Source organism: Arachis hypogaea, chromosome 14 (genome assembly GCF_003086295.3).
Source record: "Arachis hypogaea cultivar Tifrunner chromosome 14, arahy.Tifrunner.gnm2.J5K5, whole genome shotgun sequence".
Classification (NCBI taxonomy): domain Eukaryota; kingdom Viridiplantae; phylum Streptophyta; class Magnoliopsida; order Fabales; family Fabaceae; genus Arachis; species Arachis hypogaea.
In genome coordinates, this window is record NC_092049.1 from 11,624,643 (window position 1) to 11,648,867 (window position 24,225).

Consider the following 24,225-nt stretch of genomic DNA (forward strand, 5'->3'; position numbering starts at 1 on the left):
CAAAGTCACATACATATTTATTTATTGAGCAATTGATAAAAATCAATGATGAAGAAAAAAGCTAATATAAAAAGTTTTCAATGTATATGTATTGTATATTTAATTAAAAAATATTAACGATAATCTTAACAACCTGTATGTTAACAAAACTTTAACTAAGAATGTTACTCATTTAAACTTTATGTTGACCTAATTGGATGGAATTAACACTATGCAAATCTTCCACAGTCCCACTTTAGGGTAATGTTTTTTTATTTTGAAGCAGGGGACAGGGGCCAACTTGCACGAAACTTAATATAAAGTAGCATTAGAGGAATATTGCCCATAAATACTAAATAGCCCAAGACTAATTAACGAAACGCAGAGAGGCACCTTTAAGCCACAATAATAATGGTTCTTCAATTTGGGTTTCATGTCATGTTAATAGTATCCGCTATACATACACTGGCATCTGCACAATACGAATACAAAAATAGTCGTACAGCGCAACCTGGCTGCAATTCCACATGTGGACGTGTTAGTATCCCTTTCCCATTTGGAATGAACGAACCCAAATGCTATGCAGACCAGTGGTTCCAAATAGAGTGCAGGAACCACACACCTTACCTGAAATCTATAGGAGTGGAGGTGTCGTCAATTGATGTATCAGAAGGCACGATTGTAATCAAGAATCCAATTCACCGTTGGAAATGCAAACACAACAACGCTACTACTACTCAGAAGCAAGTGGTTGACCTGAGAGGAAGCCCCTTCGTGTATTCCCAGGAAAACAACGTGTTTGTATCAGTTGGATGCAATGGAATCTCTTTCTTGGTTTCCAATGGGACGCAAGTTAGCAGCTGCGTTTCGATTTGCAACGGCGACAAGGACGACGTCGACAGGATCATTCATATCGGCAATTGCAACGGCGAATACTGCTGCGTGACCTCCTTGCCTTCGTATCTCTCGGAATTCAACGTGACAACGGAGAGTTTCGGGATCAACAATAGTAATCATCGTCATGCGAGTGCGAGTAGTGATGATGAGTGCAGCTATGCGGCGATTATGATAAAACAGTATAGTTCCGGTTACTATATCGGTTACAGTTGGGCTGAAGATCTGACTCTTTTGGAAACCGTTCCGGCGTTGTTAGAATGGGAGATTCGTAACTCATCAGTAAGGCTCCCTGGAACCTGCAAGAGCAGCAATGTTACACTTACATCATCTTCCAAGAACTCAGCTCGGAGATGTCACTGCGAACAAGGATTCATTGGCAATCCCTACATTCCAGGAGGCTGCACCCACTTCAACCCCAACGTCGGTATGATACTTCCTTTCTCAGCTATCATCAATATTTTGCTTCTAAAATAAATAAAACAATTTTTTAAAAATTACCTAATACATATATATTTTAAGAAGCAACTTATTTCTATGTTCTTTTAATTATTTATATGCTATTAATTTTCTTTTTAAGAAAAAGCATATTGTTCTGCAATAAAAAAGTTTCTTTTTGGGGGGTTGATGATTTTTTCAGGGCCTTTTTTTTTGTCAAATGTTTTTATTAAAAAACGAATATATATCCCATAACACAAACACCACACTCACACTAAATTTTTATTATTTTTGTTTTATAAAATTTAAATAACAAAAAATATTAAAAATAAAAATAAAAAATAAAGACACAAATCAAACTTACCCTAATTTTTTAGAAGGCTCGAGTACATGAAAATCTCTAAATTTCATTTTGTTCCATATTACTTTTTTTATAGTTCAAGTTTCGTTCAGTAGATGTATTTAATTTGCTTTACAGATAATAATCAGGATGGATACCACTACGGCAACCAAAAAAATAACAGCCGACCAAAATGGGCTATAGTAGGTACGTTTATTATAATTAATTACTTCATTAGAACTATTGTTGATTTAGCCTAAAAGAATATTATATTCCCTTAAAGTGCATAAAAAAATTAATATATTAACAAATCAGGCTTTAAAGTAGCGGTTAGTAGCAATTTTTTGGTTAATATTAGCATTCGCAGTAAGTTAAAAAATTCCTCTGTTCCTAAACAAACAATAATGTTTAAAATTTATTGAATTTTAAATAAATGTTCATTTGTAATTTTTGTTCTAGTAATAATTTTAGAAAAATATTAAGTGACTGACTTTTTTTTTCTTGTCTTGCATTTGAATGAATATTAGTGAACTTATCTTTTCTTACATTGAAAGTATTGGTTCCTAATATTTTGATTATTTTCCATAATTTTATTAAATGAAAGAGAAAATAAATAAGAAAAGAAAACAAGTATAAAAAATATAAAAATGTTTCCAAACATTTTACTTAACAATAAAAAAGTTATATTTATCTTTAAAAAAAATAAAAAATTAATTTTTAGTTATTTAACACTAGTCAATTTTAGAGTTTAGATTTATAATTTAAAATTTAGAGTTAAGAATTTATAATTTAGAATCTAAAATCTAAGATAAATAAAATAATTTTAAAAAAATTAACAAAAAATTAATTATCTAGCATTTTCATTAAAATTTAGTCAGCATTTAACTATTAAAAAAAGTGTGTAATTTCACACCATTAGATATAATCTCATACCATTAAAAATACTAATAATAATTAATTGATGACTACAAACTACAAAATATGCTGGCCTCCTAATACTACTAACTTCAAATTTAACCATTTAAATTTATTCTTTGGACTTTATTTATGAACCATTGGTGTCACTTGATATTCACAAACTTGCACTTACACATATATTAATTTTTCAAAAATACTATTGACACGTTAAAATCAGAAACTAAAATTAGCTATTATATATTTACGTATAAAACTATAAATATATATGTAGTTCAACTTATTTTTAATGTGTATTTTGTATTCTAATGTGTATTTTACTCTAATAACTTATTTTAATAATTGATTTTGGTGTACACATAACATAGTAATTAACTTTTTAATATATTATTAATATCTTATATATTAATGAAACAAATTTGTTAGGTGTTTTCTCGAGTGTTGGATCTATCATTTTACTCATCGGTTCATGGAGGGTATATAAAATTATAAAGAGAAGAATAGTAAAGAACCGCAAAGAAAAGAACTTTAAAAAGAATGGAGGTGTGCTGTTAGAACAAAGGATATCTTCTGGCGAAATTAATGTTGACAAAGTTAAACACTTTACCTTAAAGGAGTTAGAGAAGGCCACTGATAACTTCAACATGAACAGAGTCCTCGGTAAGGGAGGACAAGGCACCGTCTACAAAGGAATGCTTGTAGATGGAAACCTTGTTGCTGTCAAAAAGTTCAGGGTCCAAGGGAATGTGGAGGAATTTATCAACGAATTTGTCATCCTTTCACAAATTAACCATAGAAATGTGGTTAAGTTGTTAGGATGTTGTTTGGAGAAGGAAATTCCTTTGCTTGTTTATGAGTTCATTCCTAATGGCAATCTTTATGAATATTTGCATGGCCAAAATGAGGACTTGCCAATGACTTGGGATATGCGTTTGAGAATTGCATCTGAGATTGCAGGAGCTTTGTTTTACTTACATTCAGCTGCTTCTCAACCAATTTATCACAGAGACGTGAAGTCAACAAATATTTTGTTGGATGGAAAGTACAGAGCAAAAGTAGCTGACTTTGGAACTTCTAGAATGATCTCTATTGAAGATACTCATCTCACCACTGTAGTTCAAGGAACTTTTGGATATCTGGATCCTGAATACTTTCATACTAGTCAATTGACAGAAAAGAGTGATGTTTACAGTTTCGGAGTCGTTCTTCTTGAACTATTAACAGGACAAAAACCGTTATCCTCCTTAGGACCTAACGAAGCGAAAAGTTTGGCTTCCTATTTTGTTATTTCTGTTGAGGAAGATCGCTTGTTTGACATTATTGATGATAGGGTGACAAATGAAGGAGACAAAGAACACATCATTGCTGTTGCCAATCTTGCATATAGATGCTTAGAGCTCAATGGGAAAAGAAGGCCAACTATGAAAGAAGTCGCAAGAGAATTGGATGAGATCTGGAAATTGGAGAGGAAGTCTAATAATGCACAACAAAATCATCATGAAGAAATTGAGTATCCTGCAATTGAATATCACCATCCGTGGTTTGCAGATTCTGCTCCTGATATATGTCCAAGCAACATATCACTCACCTCAGAGTCAGATGTTATGCATATTCTTACCGAATAATCGGTAAATTTTCTTTAGCTGCTTGGTCATATTTATGTAAAATAAGTGATTATGGTTGGAGATATGAACTCCAAAACACTAATTGTATAATTGTGTAATTTTGGTGGAGGAACTCGGTCAGTCTTTTAATCTTCTTACTTAGGAACTTGTAAGCTTTGCATTAGATGAAAAAAAATTACAGTTGTATATTTATTTACTTATTCAGTTGTATGTGTTTCAAGTAAAATAAATTTCAGCATAATGCCTTTTGGCTGAATCAATCTGGAACTGGGATTGAGCTCATAGTTAGCAAAACCGGACCGGACCGGCCGGTTCGACCGGAAAACCGGTGAACTGAACTCTAAACTGGTATGGTCCGATGATCTGACCGGATAAGGTAGCGAACCGGTGCAAACCGGTCAAACCTGGAGTAAACCGATCAAAACCGGTCAAACTCAGTAAGACCGGTTCGACCGAACCGCTTGAGTTTCAAAATTTTTTTAAAATGTTGAAGTTGGGGTTCGAACCCCCCTCATCCAAAAAAAGCATAATACTCACTACCACTAGGCTATTAAGCTTGTTATCAACATTTATGCAAATTAATATATATATAAATATCTTTCAGTAAATAATTTACTTCTATTTAATTTATTTTAATTTTAGTTATAAACTCATTCATTTTTAAATTAATTATATTTTTATTTAACAATAATTATAAACTCACTTATTTTTTTATAATTATATAATATCTATTAATATTATTTTTTAATAAATACTTGTAGTATATAATAGTATAATAGATATAAACTAATTCATAAATTATGAAAATTCGAAAATAATAGTTATTTTAATATAAAAACAAAATAAAAATATTTATAATAGAGTAAAATTAACAAAATACTTATTGTTCTTGTTTTATATTATTTTAGAATAGCTAGATATTTTTAAAATGTTAGTGAAAATATGTATTTTAAATTTTAATTTTAAATTTATGACTATATTTTATTTTTTATTTACATAGGACCGGGTCAATCGGTTCAACCAGTGACCCACCGGTTGAATCAATGACCCAGTGACCCAGTAACCTGACCGGTTCGATCACCGGTTCGGTTCTGACACTATGATTGAGCTGTTAAATTAAAATAATATATTCTTCATTTATTTTATTAATAATTATAAACAATTGATGTTGGATTTGGTGTAACAGCCAAATTTTCTCAATAGCACCATTTATAGAAGTGGCCCACTCTCTGAAACTTGGACAATAAATTTAGAGGGCCCTGTATATAAATGAGATGATAATTCAAACTTCAAAGAGCGAGCGTGTTGATGAAATTAGCAACCCATAATCCAATAACAAATCATTCTCAAACCCATTCGCCGTAACACAACTTTTTGCAACATTGACCACTTCTCTAAAACCTCGAAGACCGGGTGTGGCACGTAACAAATTTAAAGATAAATTTTTGATTAATTAAGAACATCAAATATTTTTCAATCTTTTAAAACAAAAAAACATCTAAGTTTTTTCAAAAAACTTACTTATTTTTATATATTTTGTAATGTAAAAATTTATGTATAATTATCTTCATATGAAGTTGTTAGTTGAGAATCGTTAAATAAATTGATATATTTAATTAAATTATTATCTAACGATTTTCAATTAACAACTTCACATGAAGACAATTGAATGTGAGTATTCACCATGTTTTAAACAGAAAAATTTAAATAGTAAACTAGTTCTCCTCAAATCTGTACTTAATAGCTTGTCAATTTATTATTTGAGTTTGTATAAGATGCCAAAAGCGATTAAAAAAAACTAATTAATTTGCAGAGAAGATTTCTGTGTAATAAAAAGGATGAAAACAATGATATGCCTCTTGTAAAATGAAAAATGAAAAATGGTACATACTCCTCCGAAAAAGTGAGGTGGGTTGGGTATAGGCCATGCAATGATAAGGAATATAATGCTTTTGTTTAAGTGGTGATGACATTTTTTAAAAGAGAAATGTCCATTGTAGAAAAAGATTGTGTACGTTAATAATCTAAATTCTAAATGTTATCTATCATATTTTACCTACTAGAGAAGGTTCATGAAAAGACATATGTCAATTGCATATCAATGAGCAATGAGTAAGGGACAAGATGATTAGTGGTTTGTTTATGAAATTAGGGAATGGAAGGAGAAACCGCTTATGGGGGATATATGGTTACAATGTGGTTCTTTGAAAGATAGCTTTCTAAGACTCTTTTCGATTTCAAACAAAAAAAAATCCTTTATAGGGGATTGCGGACTAGTTAAACTAATAACTAGTAGAGAGGATAGAGTGGTGTGAAAATTTGAATAAAAAAAAGGGTATATTTTCTACTAACTCTTTTGCACAGATTTTACACGAAGAAACTCTTCTAAAAGACATAACAAGTTATAGTTACATTAGTGCCATTTGAAGAGGATTGTTTCTCCAAGAATTAAACTATTTGCATGGGTTGTTTTGGTGGACAGGATGAACACTAAAGAGAAATTGATGAGTAGCGTAGATTGAAAATTATTAGTAACAGTGATAATCTTTGTGTTTTGTGTAACAAAAATATTAAATGCATTCATCATTTATTCTTTGGTTATAAGTTTACCTGACAGGTTTGGTATGGATGGAGGACACTCTTTAAAAAAATATGGATTATTTTAAGAAATATCAGACAACACTTTGAGAATTTGACAAAAGAGTCTAATAAAAAAGAGAAATATAAGAAGTAGTTAATTGGGTAAAAAATAAAATAATTTTTAAGAACAAAGTGATAGGTGTTGACATCCTTATCAATAGAATCTTCTTAAATTATAAGGAATGATATATAGTGCTGACCCATTGGATGGTAATACCGAAAATGATAATGAATCAGAGTATTAGTCTTTTCTACTGTTTCTTAGTATAGTTTTTTTTATTCTTTTTGGCCGTTGTATCTGTGCTTATTGTTCTATCTTATTGTTTTGAACTTTTTTTGTTTAAAAAAAATTATTAAAATAAAATAAAATATACATTAAATACACATCTGTCTTAGAAAAAAAAGAGAAATATCATAATAATGTTATTACAAGTTGTATTTTATGTCATGATATTATTATTAATATTATTATATTTCGTACATAATTACATACTTCAATAAAATCTGCGGCAAATATAAACACCAGGACTAGACGACTGCGAATGGAAGGTAGCAAGGCGATGTAAAATATGAATGAAAAGAAAGGCGAAGTCTGGAGGGGGTGGTGACAGAGGAATTTGTCTTTGGAAGTCAGAGGAACTGTTTATCGAGATGTTGGGATTTGAAAAAAAAAAAAGAGAGGTATTGAGTTGAGGTTGAAGATAAAAATAGAGATAATTTAAAAATTTTATAAAAAATTAAGAAAAAAATAGGGTTTAAATATTTTGTATAACGTTAGTTTTTTGGTTTAATGAATATTTTAATATTCATAAAGTTTATGGATATAAATAATTATTTTTTTAATATATATTTTTATAATTTTTTCTTATAGTTTGTTTATTAGTATTAGTAGTGATGATAAAGACAAAAAGAAAAATGATGAGTAGTGGTAAACTTTTTTCCAATTATTTTCATTTATTGTTGTAGTCTAACTAACTAGTATTCTATCTAAACAAGTGTATACTTGGTAGAAATTTCGCAGCTTTGGTATGCTAATATTATAGATTTTTGCTTTGTTTATTTTTCTTACATTATATTATACTTTCTTCGTGCTCAGATGTGTTGAGACTTTTACTCCTGCAATAAAGCACATAATTGGAAATATGAAATATCTAAGAGGATATTATTATAACAGTACAGTGTCTTGTACTATTGTCTTCATTTTTTAAGATAAGAAAAAAAACAGACAAACACCGTCTCGTATTCCATTCAACCCGTAATTAATTAAAACATTTAATTAATTTATATTTTAAATATATTTAATACATTAAAAATATAAAAAAATTAATTTTTATAATAATTTTTATAATATATTTAGGGAGATATTCCCATAAAGACGCTTAAAACGTCTTTTTGTAAAGACGTTTACGTATCGCATTATTATTTGTAGTATTAATGAACCGGTTATTTTTGAATTTTTTAACAAATTAGAATAAAATCGATTTTTTTATAACAATAACAATAAATCTATTTTTTTAGAAATTTAATTATATTTTTAATTTTTTAGGGATTTAAATGTTCGCAAAACAAAAAGTCAGGGATATATTTGTCTTTTTATCAAAAAATTTAAAGATATTCGATTTAGATTATATAATTCGATCAGATTAAATTGAGTCTAATAATTATAATGCCGACAATTGAATTTATTATTGTTACTATAATAAATCGATTTTGTTCTTATTTATTAAAAAATAAATTATTAATCAATTTAATAAAAATATCCAATAATAATATGACACATGTAAATCTTTTAATATTTTTAGTGTTTTTATTAGAGTAGTCTTCGTATATTTAATCTCTGTTTTGTCTGTTAAGGCACAAGTTAGCAAAGTCCTTAACTAAATGCGTTCTTATACGCAACTTCGATTTTAATTTGTTTCTCTATCATGTAATATGACATAAATGCTCAACCAGATGAAATTGAAATGCAAATCCGGTTTACATATGCAAATTTAAATTAGAAAGTTCAAAGTTAGTTATGCAATTGATACAACTAGTAGCAAGTTAGTTACAAGCTGAAAGTTAATTAGTTATTTATGCAATTTTTCTTGGAAGATAAGTAATTTTGATGTATATATAAGTAGCATAGCTTAACGTGTAAAGTTAGTGATTTACCACTATTCTTCAACTAAGAGAATCAACAAGAATGCTCTCAACTTTCTGGCTAGCAATGCAAGCAGCAACAATTAAGGTGGAGAGTGGACTCCAATCTCCACGGGTCAAAGTCTGCCTTGTCATGTTAAATACCCTCGATGTATATAGTCCAAGTCTCAAAGGCCAACAAACCAAGTAATAACTCACACAACGACCTTTAAGCCACAATAATGGTTCTAGAATTTGCCTTTCATGTCTTGTTAATACTGGGTTCTACACATATTCCGGCATCTGCACAGTACGAAGATACAAATACTAGTATAGCACATCCTAACTGCAATTCCACATGTGGAAATGTTGAAATCCCTTTTCCATTTGTAATGAATGAACCGTATTGCTATGCAGACCAGTGGTTCGAAATAGAATGCCGAAAGCATACACCTTACCTGAAATCTGTAGGGGTGGAGGTCTCATCAATTGATGTATCAGAAGGCACCATTGAAATCATGCATCCAATTCACCGTTGGAACTGCAAACTCCAACACAACGCCACGAATACTGAGCAAGAAGTGGTTAACCTGAGAGGAAGCCCCTTCGTGTATTCGCAGGAAAGCAACAAGTTTATGTCAGTTGGATGCAATAAAATCTCTTTCTTGGTGTCCAACGGCACGCAAGTTAACGGTTGCGTTTCAGTTTGCGACGACAACGAGGACGTCGTGGACGACACTGAGATCAGAAATTGCAACGGTCAATACTGCTGTGTGACCTCCTTGCCTTTGTATCTCTCGGAATTTAACGTCACTGTTAGTGTTGCAAGTGTGAGGAGTGTTGAAGTTAGTCCCACATCAAAGAAAGCATGGAAGAGTGAGGAGTTTATAAGATGAGAGACCCATTAACTTGACACCTTAAGGTTTTGAGTTGGATGTGGTGTCTTCTCATCTTATGTTCTCTCGCTTGATTCCTCCCCGAAGTCTCTCCGGTGATGACAGATCTTCGGGTTTTGAAGAAAGTTGGGGTGGTGCTTGAATGGGAGATTCATAACTCATCCATAACACTCCCTTGCTCAGGTTACTGTGTCAACACTAACATTACATCTGCAAAGAACAATCACTCAGGTCGGAGATGTTACTGCCGCGGATACTCCGATGGCAATCCCTACATTGAAGGAGGCTGCAGCCACGTCGACGGTATGCTTCCTTTTTCCCCGATAATCAATATTTTGCCAGTGATTAGAATTAGCAAGAGTAAACCATTAAAAAGGTATGGAAAAGTATAGGTACTCATGTTTAATTCACTAGGTGTTTTTCTATGACCCTCTTTCAAGCGTTTAATTTTTCTTGTAAATAAATTTACGGTGGCATGGAGATAGGTGGTTAAGAATGACTTATATTTGACCGTTTAATAGTCATATGATACTTATGGGATGGTCAATATATTTAATGAGTGTATGAAATTTTAGTCAAACTCAGAGAATTATTGTAGTGTGCCCGTGTGATTTACCTTGGGGCGTTTGAGAGATTTTTTTTTCTTTGGGTCAGGTGAATTTTTTTATTTTAAATTTTGAATTTAATTTTGATGTACGGTGTAAAGTGTTTTACACAGTTCTGTTATTACATTCATTTTTTGGATGATTATTTACACAGTTAATTTGATAGTTATTTTTACTAATATAATATTATGTGATTGGATGCACATGTAAAACGGTTTTACATTGACAGTATATAAAATTTTACACCGTCGTACAATTACATCTATTCTTTGAATGATCATTGTCGCCGTCAATAAAAACAATAATTACTTTTAATAATGTGGCACGTAATTAGATATACGTGTAAAATTGCTTGACACTTGCCGTACATATCAAAATTAAATTTTTTTTAGATAGTTGATGTTTTTATCAAAATAATGTGAAAACGTGTGTTATTAGTAACACTTGTACGAATCATTCAAATTTTACGAGTTAAAATTTTTTTTTATAATTTGTATAATTATTTTAATAATTTTTTTTAAAGATTTATATTTTAATTTATTAATTTTTATTGCTAATTATTTTATCTTTAGTCTAAAAAATTTTATACATTTATGACTTTTTTTTTAATAAAACCTACTATAAAATGAAGATTTTGCAAAAAAAAAAAAATCATTTTGTATCGATTTAAGAAATTTAATTTTATTTAAATTAATATTAGTTAAAAACATTTATTTATAATTTATTAATTTGGATAATTTAATTATTTGTTATTTTAAATTTTTTAATTTACTTGTTGAGTCAATTTTATTCATAATTAACATTTTTATTATTAAACAACTTAGGACTCGTAGTCTTGATTTTTGTTTTTTTTTTAATTTATTTTAGCTGAAATTTATTGTTTCAAAAAATATTATGTCAATAGATACAATAAAATATTTTTATAAATATTTAAAAATAGACATATATACCATTACCATTTCAGTTGGTAACTGAAGACTTAGCGAAGTCACTGTGTCAACAGAGTCAATAGAGTTAGTCTTCTATCCATTTAGGCCATGTGTCATTCACAGGTTGGATCTTTCACTTTAGCCATCTTAATCATGAGTTCTCTTCATTCACCAGAAACGTCACCTAATTAAAAGGGTCCAACCAACTCCTATCAATTTTTATTGGACTGGACTCCAAAATTCATTTTATTAAAAGAACTACATCTCCAATTAACCATAGTAATTCAAATTAACTCCAATTATTTATACTAAACTTAGTTAACCCTAACTTTCACTGTTGCAATTGAGGCTCATCCCATAAACCCCAATGGCAACGCCTCCCAACCCTCTTTCTTCGTGTTTTCTTCTCCAGCATCAACTCCAGTCAGCGCCGTCCCCCATGCCATCCGCGAGCAACCGCAAGTCACCGTCGTCGGCATCAACCCCAGTCAGCGCCGCCTGCCGTTCTGTCTGCGAACAACCGCGAGACTCGGAAGGTCATCCAGTTGTGCGACTACTGCTGCAGGTCTCCGTCGCAGCTCCATTGAAGTTGCATCCCCCTCTCCACTGGACAACGCGACTGCACCTCCCGTGCTTTGCCTTCATGCACGCCATCTCGGATTACTCCGTGTCGCGCCGTGAAGTTGCCCGTAAATATACTGGGAGCAGGGACGGATCCAGAAATTTTATTATGGAGGGGCCAAATTTTATATAATTTTTTTTTATTTTATAAAAATAATTAGCATATAGTTATTAGAGTTTGTTTTTTAAAAGATTTATCAATATATATATACAATTATAATTTTTTCACAATTTTATTTTTAATATGATAATTACATAAAAAATATAACAATATCAATAGTGCATTATAAAATTATAAATACCAATAATTTATAACGTGTTTATTTAAAAATTATCACATATCTTATTAATTAAAATTATTTCTTTCAAAAATTTTAAAAAATTTAAAAATAAATTATAAATTATTAATTATTTGAAAAATACAGTACCCTTATAGAATACAAGATATAAGATATTTTTATAAAAATTTTTCTTTTAACAACGTAAATTTAAAAGAAAAATGAGTAATTTTTACAAGAAAATAATATCTAAAGTATATAATGTGATTGCCAAAATATAAATACGTAAGTCATTATTAATATAATAATATAAATGTTAAATATATTAATATAAAAAATAAATAATTTTTTAAAAATAAATATAGAGATTATTATATAAAAACTAATTTAAAAGGTACAAAAACTTGAGAGTATGGTATTAAATTAGTTAAGTAAAAAACATTAGTAAATTAAACAATTAAGACATAAATTCATCACATAATAAAAAATAATACATATAAAACTATTAAATTACATAATATTTTTTATTTTTTAAACATATATCTCATAAATAAATATAGGTTCTTAAAATTTTGGGGGGTCGAGGCCACTACTCGCCCCCTCTAGGTCCGTCCTGATTGGGAGTGTCTTTTTTAAATGTGTCTTGTGTGAGTCATGTCTTTTAATGGAGGTGTCTTTTTTGGATGTGTTTGTTGAATGTAACTTCTATGGAATTGTCTTCTAATATAGGTGTGTTTTGTTAATGAGTTTGTGTGTGAGTCATGTATTCTAACGAAGGTGTCTCCTGTTGGATGTCTCATAGATGTGTCTTTTAACGGATTGTGTCGGGATCTACTTCCAGTTGCGTCATGGCAGGTGTTTGGGACAGGTTGAGGTGGCATATACAGTCGAGCAGTCTGAATTTTGTTGTGGTTCGCGTCTGGGGAAGAATGTTTGGGTTTACGTTTGGGGGTGGAGGACTGCTCAATAGTTTCACCAAAATTATGGATAGTGAATATAAAATGATACAGGCGCGGTTATGAATCCTTTCACATTTAGAAGAAAGGTGCTCGGGTTTACGTTTAAAAGAAGGGAGAAGGGCTCGGTCAGGTAGTAATGATGGAGGCACGATTATGAATCTTGATTTTTAAATTTGGATTAATTATTGATTAATGAAATCTTAATTTAAAAAAATAAAATTAATATTTATTAATTGAAATTATTTAAAAAATTGACTGATTTAAATGGTCTATTTATATTTTTTTTTATGTATTTATATATATTTAATTATTTTAATATATATTTTGTATTCTAACCTATATTTTAGATTAATAATAAATTTTAGTAGTTATATTTTTTATTGATGTATTTAACTTCATCATTTACGTTTCAGATGGATACCACGAAGAAGATGGGTCAAAAAAAGTTATCATAGGTAGGTACTTATTAATATTAGAGCAATCATATATGATAAATAAAATTTATTATTTTTTTAATATTTGACCAACTTTAAATATTAATAATTTTAAAATTTTAACTGTATAAAAATAAGATATTAATTCAAAATATTAACTAATAATATTAATAAAAAAATACTAATCCTTACTATTTCTCCTAATATTATTGAAGATATTATAGAATCGAGATTCTCTAAAAATAAAAAAGTTGGTAATATAATAAAATAAATAATTAATAATTCTTAATTAAAATAATAAAATAATATTTTAAAAAATTATAAATTTAACTGTAATTAAATATTTATTTTATTATTTTATCAACTTTTTTTATTTTTAAAAATCTAAATTTCATATAATATATGCTACAACTACTTCTACTTTACAATTTATAAAAAGAATTGTTAATTTCAAAAATTAAACTCATAACTTTTTAGTTTTAGCGTGTAACATGTTAACAATCTTATCTTAACTAAGATCAAATTCTGCCCTTTGCTTAGTCTAAATATGGACGGTTGATTTTATTTGTTTTGGAAATAAAATTACCTTACCTTTGATTAAAAAAAAAATATAAAAAAATGAATTTGGGCCACATCAATAATTAATATACTAATAAGTTAGTCTTTAAAATTTAAAGGCTAACTTATTAGTATACTAATAAGTTAACATAGGCATTAGTGGTCACTGATATACTTTGTAACCAACAAATAGTTAACTCAAGAAAAAAAAAATCCACTAATTAAATATATATGTTCTAAGTAAATAACAATTTTTTATAATTTTGTAATTTTATTTGTATTATTTTTCTATAATAATTTTATTAGTTGAACGAGAGATGACCAAAAAAAAAAAAGAAGAGAAATTAAGTAAAAAAATTTAAAAATGTTTCCAAACTAACATGATCTTAGTTATATGTATAATTAAAATAAGACATATTATGTTGTAATAAAAAATACTCATATTTATTATTACAATCATGTTTTGTATAGTATCCACCAAATAATCATTGTATAAAAATATGCATTTGATATTTCTTAAAAAATTCTTATTTTCCACTATAAAAAAATTATTATTCTATTACAACAGGTTTAATTATTCTACTATGCTAAGTTTGATTATCTGTTGCTCGATTATTTAGTTGAAAAATTATATAAATGAGTATATATAAATTAAATATACATAATACATAATGATTAATTTTGTAACTATTTTTTTGTATATATAATATTTTTAATCATTAATATTAGATTTAACCATTTAAATATATTCTTTTGATTTTGTTTACCGCGGCTGTCACTTACCTATTCTTTTTATTCGCACCTGTACATATATTAATTTATAAATTAAATATACTACTAATAACCAAGGAATCCACAGGTAGTATCCATGTATATGTTCACTTGAGAAATGCTGGAGTCAGTATTTTTTATTAACATTATTTAATATTTTAGATTAATATTTGATTTTGTATTATTAAACTTTATAATTTAAAATTTAGTATTTAATATCTAAAATTAAAAAAAAAAACATTTTTGTTAGCTAAGTATTGAGTAAAAATTACTGGCGCATGCAACTTGTTTCTTTTTTTTCTTTTGTTGAGTCGGACAAAGTACGTAATATCTTATATACTAATGTGCCAAATTTGTTAGGTGTTTTCTCGAGTGTTGGATCTGTCATTTTACTACTCTGTGTTTCATGGCCGGTTTATGAAGTTGTAAGGAGAAGAATAGTAAAGAACCGCATGGGAAAAAACTACAGAAAGAACGGAGGTGTCCTGCTAGAATTAAAAAAGGATATCTTCGGGGAAGTTAATGTTGACAAAGTTAAACACTTTACCTTAATGGCAATCTTTATGAATATTTGCATGGCCAAAATGAGGACTTGCCAATGACTTGGGATATATGCGTTTGAGAATTGCATCTGAGATTGCAGGAGCTTTGTTTTACTTACATTCAGCTGCTTCTCAACCAATCTATCACAGAGACGTGAAGTCAACAAATATTTTGTTGGATGGAAAGTACAGAGCAAAAGTAGCTGACTTTGGAGCTTCTAGAATGATCTCTATCGAAGATACTCATATCACCACAGTAGTTCAAGGGACTTTCGGATATTTGGATCCTGAATACTTCCATACTAGCCAATTGACAGAAAAGAGTGATGTTTATAGTTTTGGAGTCGTTCTTCTTGAACTATTAACAGGACAAAAACCGTTATCCTTCTTAGGATCTAACGAAGCGAAAAGTTTGGCTTCCTATTTTGTTCTTTTCATGGAGAAAGATCGTATGTTTGACATAATCGATGATAGGGTGATAAAAGAAGGGGAGAAAGAGCACATAATTGCTGTTGCGAATCTTGCATATAGATGCTTAGAGCTCAATGGGAAAAGTAGGCCAACTATGAAAGAAGTCACAAGAGAATTGGATGAAATCTGGAAATTGGAGAGGAAGTCTAATAATGCACAACAAAATCATCATGAAGAAATTAAGCATCCCGCAATTGAATATCACCATCCATGGTTTGCAGATTCTGCTCCTGATATATGTCCAAGCAACATAACACACACCTCAGAGTCAGAGGTTATGCATATTCTTACCCAGTAATTGGTAAATTTTCTTAAGTTGCTGTTCATATTTATGTAACATAAGTTATTAGTTGGAGATATGAACTCAAGATAATTGTATTTCTGTGTATTTGATGGAAGAACCAACTCGGTCTTTTTGTAAATACGCTTAAGTGGGGCATTATTGAACGTATTAATGAATCGGTTATTTTTTAATTTCTTAATAACTTAGAATAAAACTGATTTTCTTTTATAACAATAACAATAAACCCAATTTTTTTAGGGATCTAATTGTATTTTTAAATTTTTAGGAATTTAAATGTCCACAAAATAAAAAGTTAGAGATAAATTTATCTTTTTATAAAAAAATTTAAAGATATTCGGTTTAGATTATTTAATTCGATTGGATTAAACCGAGTCTAATAATTAAAATACAGATATTTGTGTTTATTATTGTTGCTATAATATATCGATTTTATTCTGATTTATTAAAAAATAAATTATTAATCGATTTAATAAAGATGTCCAATAATAACATGACATGTATAAACATCTTTAAAAAAAAAATTTTAGTGTTTTTATTAAACTGGCTCCTAAAAAAAATTACAGTTGTATATTTATTCAGTTGTATTTGTATCTCTTTCATGTAAAATAAATTTCCGCATAATGCCTTTTGGCTGTATCAACCTGGAATTAAGTTGTTAAATAATATATTCTTCATTATAGTTGTTTTATAATTAATTAGCCATATTGACACAGGATTTGGTGTAATAGTCGATTTTTTTTTTTTTTTGGTAAAATATTTTTTATTGTTCACCGTAATTTTCAAATATATAAAAGTGGACCATATATGGATAAGATTAATAGCCAAATTTTCTCAATAGCACCATATATAGAAGTGGACCACTCAACATACTCGGCCCACTCTGAAACTTAGACACAATCAATAAATTTAGAGATTGTCAAAAAAAAAAAATTTGGAGGGCCCTATTATATATAAGTGAATATTTTTATAATAACATTTTCATATAAAAATAGCATTTTAAACTATTAGATGAATTGATATAATTAACTAAGTATATTTAATTAACTATATAAAAATTTATAATGATATTTAAATTTTTATATAAAAATGTCATCATCTAAGTATTCCTTTGTATATAAATGGAATGATAATTCAAACTTTGAAGGTTGAAGTGAGCGAGCGTGTTGAAAATAATAACCAATAATAATCCAACAACAAATCATTTCCAAACCCATTCGCCGTAACACAACTTTTTGCAACATTGACCAGTTTTCTAAAACCTCAAAGACCGGGTGTTGCACGAAACAAATATAAGAAAAATCGACGAAGATAAGATAGAAACTAAATGCACCTCTGCCTCAGAAAGCGAAAGAGAAGGAGAAATAAGTAAATAACACAATAATGTTGTTGCAAGTTGCATTTCATATCATGATATTAATATGTTTCATACATACTCCTGCGGAATCTGCAGCGCCAATCACAATTTCACCACACTGTAATTCAACGTGCGGATCCGTATCGACCCCTTACCCGTTTGGAATGAATGATCCCACATGCCATGCAGGGAAGGGTTTCGAAATACAATGCAACATAACTAACTGGAACGGCAACCTCAAAGCCTCAAAAAGAGCACGAGTCATAAGTGTAGCTTTGCGGTGATTGCGGAAGAAGCAGCTTGGATCTGCCTCATAACTACAAAATTCTATTACTTTAAAATTACTTTTTAACTAATTTCTCCAAACATATTATAATTTTTCAAATGAGAATACACCAATAAACCATTATTAAAACGATACATACTCAATGTCTGAATCATTCTCATTTATCATTTTTATTTTACTTTTCTTCATTCTCAAGTCCTTATTACAAAAGAAGAAAGGGTTAGGGAGTTTGAATTTCCATGCAAGAAACTTCGCCGCAATAGAGACGCAAAGTGAGAGAGTAATGAGACAGGCGTTGAAAAACTAAGGATTCCTAACAAATTTGTATCACAACTTCTTTCTATACGCGACAGGCATGCAAATTAAATACCATAGACTATAGTCTATATGTCTCGTAACGAAGTGACATAAATATCCACCAAACTATAGGAAAACGAAATGCGCATTCTCCCTCATCATCAAGAAGATCTGAGGAATATCACTCCAGGACGCATTCTTTTGCTACAACACATGCAATGTTTCTTCAACTTGCGTTTGATATCATACTAACATTTCTATGCTTCGTACATACTCTGGAATCTGCACAAATCACAATCTCACCGAAGTGTGATTCCATGTGTGGAGAAGTTGAGATCCCTTACCCGTTTGGAATGAATGATCCCGCGTGCTATGCGGGTAAGTGGTTTGAAATAGAATGCTTGACCAAATCCATGAACAACGTTCCCACTCTCACCCCTCACCTGAAAGCCACAAACCTGGAAGTGAGTTCCATCGATGCGTTGCGCAGCACGGTTACTATATGGAGCTCGACCTTCACTTTGAACTGCCATCGCGATTTCGTCATTTCTGAGCCAGACATACACCTGAGAGGGAGCCCCTTTGTGTACTCCCAAGAAAGAAACAAATTCGTGGCCATGGGCTGCAACCTTGTTACATATCTACTCTCAAACGCCGTCCAAGTTGGCGCGTGCGCATCGATTTGCGACAGCAACGACGATATTTTCTTCCACAGCATATCCGGCAATTATTGCAGTGGTAAATATTGCTGTGAGTCTTCGTTGCCTTTGTACCTCTCAGAATTCAACGTTACTTCTGAAAGGCTCGCAGGAAAGAATAGGAGCCAATCGGACTGCAGTTATGCGATGATTATAGAAGAAGCTGTTTGGGAGAAGGTGAGTGCTGAGCTGGCAGACTTAACCAATTTAAAATTCACCGCGGTGCTTGCGTGGGAGATTGTGGACTCAAGTTTGGAACTGCCTGATAACTGCCAAAACAGTTATATCACATCTTCGGAACGGAGTCACTCAGGTCGCACATGTAATTGCTACGACGGTTTCGTTGGCAATCCTTACATTCCGGGAGGCTGTATTGAAGTTATTAAAGGGATATCTTCAAATTGTTAGTTAACTAAACTTTTTAATATAACCTAATTACATTATCAACAATTTTATAGTTAAATTGTTACATAATTAATATTTTTATATCTTTTATTTAAATCAATACTTTTCAATTCTCAATTTTCCACCAAAATATTATTATCTCCTAATATTCCAGATTATTCACTGCATATTATTAATAAAAATAAAAAACTATTTAGCATCTATATTTTCTAACATTTAACTTTATCATCGTTATTTGGTTTAGGTGAAAGTGAAACTATTCATCACCGCGGATCGGTATACTTAAGTTTAGGTACGTATGAACTCCTGTAAATCCATACTACACTTGTCATTTAATTTTTTTAACACTGTTGAATTTTTCTTTTATTTGGTGTAATTTTTCTTGCAAAATTTACTGTTAAATTATATTTTTATGTTTTACAGACCATATCTACAAATAAGTTTCATATTAATTAATTTTTTTACATACATACTATTTATATACTTATTTTTTGACCAATTTTACTATGATGAAGGTGGTTTTGTCCGGAGAGAATGAAAAAAAAAAGTATATAACCTATCTTAAAATTTTAATAAAAATAAAATAATATTTTTTAAATAAATATCTAACTATTTATAAAAAAAATCTTTATTTTTTCATTATTTTCTCTCTCCACTGTACCGTGCACCTTACTCTCTCTCTCTCACACACACTTTATTTTAAATTTGTCTCTCTTTAATTTTTTTCTCACCCTTTCTTATGATAAATTTGGTATTGTAGTAAGTTGTAACTTCAGTTTTCATAAAGATGTTAATGTCTTGAACTTTCCAAAATTGTTCTTAAAAAATTATAATATTTTATTTGTAAAAATAAGGTGAAAGTTTTTTTAAAAGCAAAAGATACAAAAATGTTATTTGCTAAAAATATTTTAAAAAAAATAAAATGATTATAATAAATATAAATATATTTGTGTAATTTTTATATTTTCTATTTCAAAAATACTATACATATGAATACCAAAAATCATCTACTATATATAAATATATATGTTGTTTAATTATTTATTTTTAATGTATATTTTGAGATAGATATATACAACGATTATTTATAAAATAAAAAAGAGTCATGCTAGGGACTTTTTGGATCTAGAGCTCTAATAGACTAATACTATGTCATGATACTACTCATCCCAAAAGCTTCAGCTGATGGGAAAAGATAACACTAATAATTATATCTCTAATACTCCCTAAACCTCCATTGTACACATTGTATAAATATTTCATTAGCTCTTCATATTTTCTCAATAAAAAATATACTTGTATTTTTTTTTTCATATTTCTGGTGTACATTTTTTAATAGTATGAAAGATAAATTTTTATTTTTTTATTAATTACTTTTAATAATAAAGATAGAAAATGTCCGTTAGTATACATAACATTACTCCATTTGTAATAGACAATTTAAAGTAAAAGTAATGTTAAAAAGATAAAAAAAAATAACTAAAATTTGTCTTATTTAATATTTATTAATTATTATATCAATTAATAAATATTAAATAAAACAAATTTTGTGTTAATTTTAACTAAATTTTTTTGGTGAATTCTACCCAACCCCCTCTAAAATAACATGTAAGTTATCCTTCATGATGTGTCACATTTTAATTGGTCATTACTTAACTATAGTTGGGTTATTTTGTAATTTATTATTTGAGATGAGTAATTGTATAATTTCTTAAAATATTAAAATTTTATCCCATTAATTGAAGCACGTTCTCACGCAATCTCTTTCTACAGTGCATCATTTCTTAACGGGTCGTTGAATTCCTATGGCTCGTAACTTCCCTGTTCTTCCCAGTATAGCCAACGCGGACTTCATTGCTATCTCTTGTCCTCTCACTCAATCCCCCCCTTTTTTTTTTTTTTTTTTGCCATGAATCACTCTTTACCAACATCAACATCATTAATGGTTAGTTCGGTTATTAAATTTTTTCATTAAAAAAATATATATTTATTTAATTACAAGATGGAATATATATTCATATTTAAAATATAATATAATAAAATAAATCTATTTAAAATACTTAAAAGTATAATTAAAATCATGAATATATAAATATAATAATAAAATTTGTACTCTAAACAAGTAAACATATTTTTTATCATACATAAATTATTTAAAAAATAAATATATTATTAAAATTAATAATACAAATTTAAAATAATAAAATCCAATTTTTTACTGTATTTGTTATAATATTTTTATTCTTTTAATTTACAATTTATTAGTACTTTATTATTTAATTAATGATTAAACAAATTATTTTTATAAAAAATTATGTTTTGTATTATCTTATAGAAGAGACCAATATATTAGTTTAAAAAATAAAGTAAAAATAAAATTTTAAATAAAAAATATTTAATATTAAAATTTTTAAATATAAAAATAATTTGTATAAATATTTAAAAGATAAATATAAAATATATGCATAAAATAAATATAACAGATAAAATAGAAGTACTTATGAGAAATAAATAATTATTTTTGTCTCCTTTATTTATTTTAAACATGTATTTTATATTTATATCCTGAATATCTATATAATTTGCTTTTATATTTAAAAATTTTAATATTAACTATTTTTTATTTAAAATATTATTTTTACATTAATTTTTAAATTGGTATATTGGTCTCTTCTTTAAGATTATACAAAAAATATTTCTCATGAAAATAATTTATTTAATCATTAATTAAATAATAAAATATTAATAAATTAAAAATTAAAAGAATAAAAATACTATAAAAATTACTTGTAAGAAAGTTGAATTTTATCATTTTAAATTTGTGTTATTAATTTTAACAATTTATATTTTTTTTAAATAATTTATGTATGATAAAAGATATGTTTACTTGTTTAGAGTACACATTTTATTATTATATTTGTATATTCCTGATTTTAATTATACTTTTAAGTACTCTTAATAGATTTATTTTATTATATTATATTATATTTTACATATGAATATATATTCCATATATTATTTTTAATGAAAAAAATTTAATAACCAAACTAACCATTAATTATATTGGTAAGGAATGATCCATGGTAAAAAAAAAAAAGAGATTGAGTGAGAGGACATGAGATAGCAATGAAGTCGGTGCTGACTATATTCGAAGTCGGTGCTGACTATACTGGGAAGAACGAAGAAGTTACAAGCCATGGAAATTCAACGACTCGTTAAGAAATGATGCACTGTAGAAAGAGATTGCGTGAGAACGTGCTTCAATTAATGGGATAGAATTTTAATATTTTAAGAAATTATACAATTACCCATCTCAAATAATAAATTACAAAATAATCCAACTATAGTTAAGTAATGACCAATTAAAATGTGACACATCATGAAGGGTAACTTACATGTTATTTTAGAAGGGGTTGGGTAGAATTCACCAATTTTTTTAGTTAGCAAATATTACCGTTAAAAGTAACATCTCTTTCTATTTTTGATGTGCCAAATGTGTAGCAACAATTTTGGCAAGCGTCGTAGGATCCATCATATTACTCCTTCGTTCGTGGTGGTTGCATAAAGTTGTAAGAAAAAGAGTAGCAAAGAAACGCAAAGAAAAAAACTTCAAACAAAATGGAGGATTGTTGCTACAACAGAGATTGTCCACGGGTGAAGTTAGTGTTGAAAAAGTTAAACACTTGAGCCTGAAGGATTTGGAGAAAGCCACAGACAGCTTTAATGTTAACAGAGTACTTGGAAAAGGAGGCCAAGGTACTGTCTACAAGGGCATGCTTGTTGATGGCCAAATTGTAGCAGTTAAAAAGTTCAAAGTTGAGGGAAATGTTGAAGAATTCATCAACGAATTCGTCATTCTTTCACAAATTAACCATAGAAATGTGGTTAAGTTGTTAGGGTGTTGTTTGGAGACAGAAATTCCTCTGCTTGTTTATGAATTCATTCCTAATGGTAATCTTTTCCAATATTTGCATGACCAAAATGAAGACTTACCAATGACATGGGAAATGCGTTTGAGAATTGCCACTGAAGTTGCTAATCTTGCATATAGGTGCTTGGAGTTAAATGGGAAAAAAAGACCTAGTATGAAAGAAGTGGCAAGTGAACTATATAGGATCTTGAAATTGGAAATGAAGCCTAGCACACAACAAAACATTGAAGAAACAGAGTTTGCTGGAATTGAAGAATATCAATCTTGGGCTGCATCTTCTGTTTCTGATATAGGTTCAAATTCAACTCTAAGCAACACAATACCCACTTCAAAGTAAGAGATAATAATGCCTATTTTCTTCAAATAATTGGTTTGTTTTCTCAATTTGTTTTGTTGTATCTAAATTTAAATAGTTCTAGGGTGGAGACATGCATATATACTCCAATAGCCTTCTAACTTTTTGAGTGTCAGAAAAATCATTAATATTTGTATACAAAACCATGGCACATAACTATAATAAAGAGGAACAAGATTTGTTGAGTAACTTAACACAAAATAAGTTATCTATAATATATATTAGTTAAGGACTCGCTCAATATAGAATGCGCTTTTTTTTTATTGCATTTCATTGACTTGACCCAAATTTAAGCAAAGAAATGAATACTTTCATGTGGTAATTTAAAAATAGGGAAAAACACAGATAGGTTCTGACTTTTTAAACTTTTGACAAATACATCCTTGACAAAATTTAAATACAAAAAAGTCACCGACTTTAACAAACGGAGGACAATTTAGTCCTTCCGTCTATTTGCCTCTCATACACCAAACGGAACTGGCTGACGTGGCTGAAACGGTGTCCAGGTGTCCGTTACAGTGCCACGTTGGAAGGGAAATAAAGTTCGAAGGACAAATAAGTCCTTGACGTCATTTTACA

General features: G+C 29.0%; 4 protein-coding genes across 4 annotated transcripts; all 4 read left to right on the top strand.

Annotated features, from left to right (window-relative positions):
* Positions 1-312: 312 nt before the first annotated feature.
* On the top strand, positions 313-4,389 carry LOC112741502 (wall-associated receptor kinase-like 22). Its single transcript, XM_025790517.2, has 3 exons — positions 313-1,300; positions 1,790-1,858; positions 2,993-4,389. The coding sequence occupies exons 1-3, from the start codon at positions 391-393 to the stop codon at positions 4,189-4,191; spliced, it is 2,178 nt and encodes a 725-aa protein (XP_025646302.1). The 5' UTR covers positions 313-390; the 3' UTR covers positions 4,192-4,389.
* Positions 4,390-9,157: 4,768 nt separating this feature from the next.
* On the top strand, positions 9,158-16,487 carry LOC140178259 (wall-associated receptor kinase-like 8). Its single transcript, XM_072213761.1, has 3 exons — positions 9,158-10,151; positions 13,654-13,695; positions 15,364-16,487. The coding sequence occupies exons 1-3, from the start codon at positions 9,947-9,949 to the stop codon at positions 15,603-15,605; spliced, it is 489 nt and encodes a 162-aa protein (XP_072069862.1). The 5' UTR covers positions 9,158-9,946; the 3' UTR covers positions 15,606-16,487.
* On the top strand, positions 15,616-16,314 carry LOC140178474 (wall-associated receptor kinase-like 1). The gene has a single exon (XM_072215564.1). The coding sequence runs from the start codon at positions 15,616-15,618 to the stop codon at positions 16,312-16,314; it is 699 nt and encodes a 232-aa protein (XP_072071665.1).
* Positions 16,488-18,109: 1,622 nt separating the features above from the next.
* Positions 18,110-23,812, top strand: LOC112741505 (wall-associated receptor kinase-like 8). Its single transcript, XM_025790519.2, has 3 exons — positions 18,110-19,358; positions 19,605-19,652; positions 22,862-23,812. The coding sequence occupies exons 1-3, from the start codon at positions 18,476-18,478 to the stop codon at positions 23,626-23,628; spliced, it is 1,698 nt and encodes a 565-aa protein (XP_025646304.1). The 5' UTR covers positions 18,110-18,475; the 3' UTR covers positions 23,629-23,812.
* Positions 23,813-24,225: the final 413 nt, after the last annotated feature.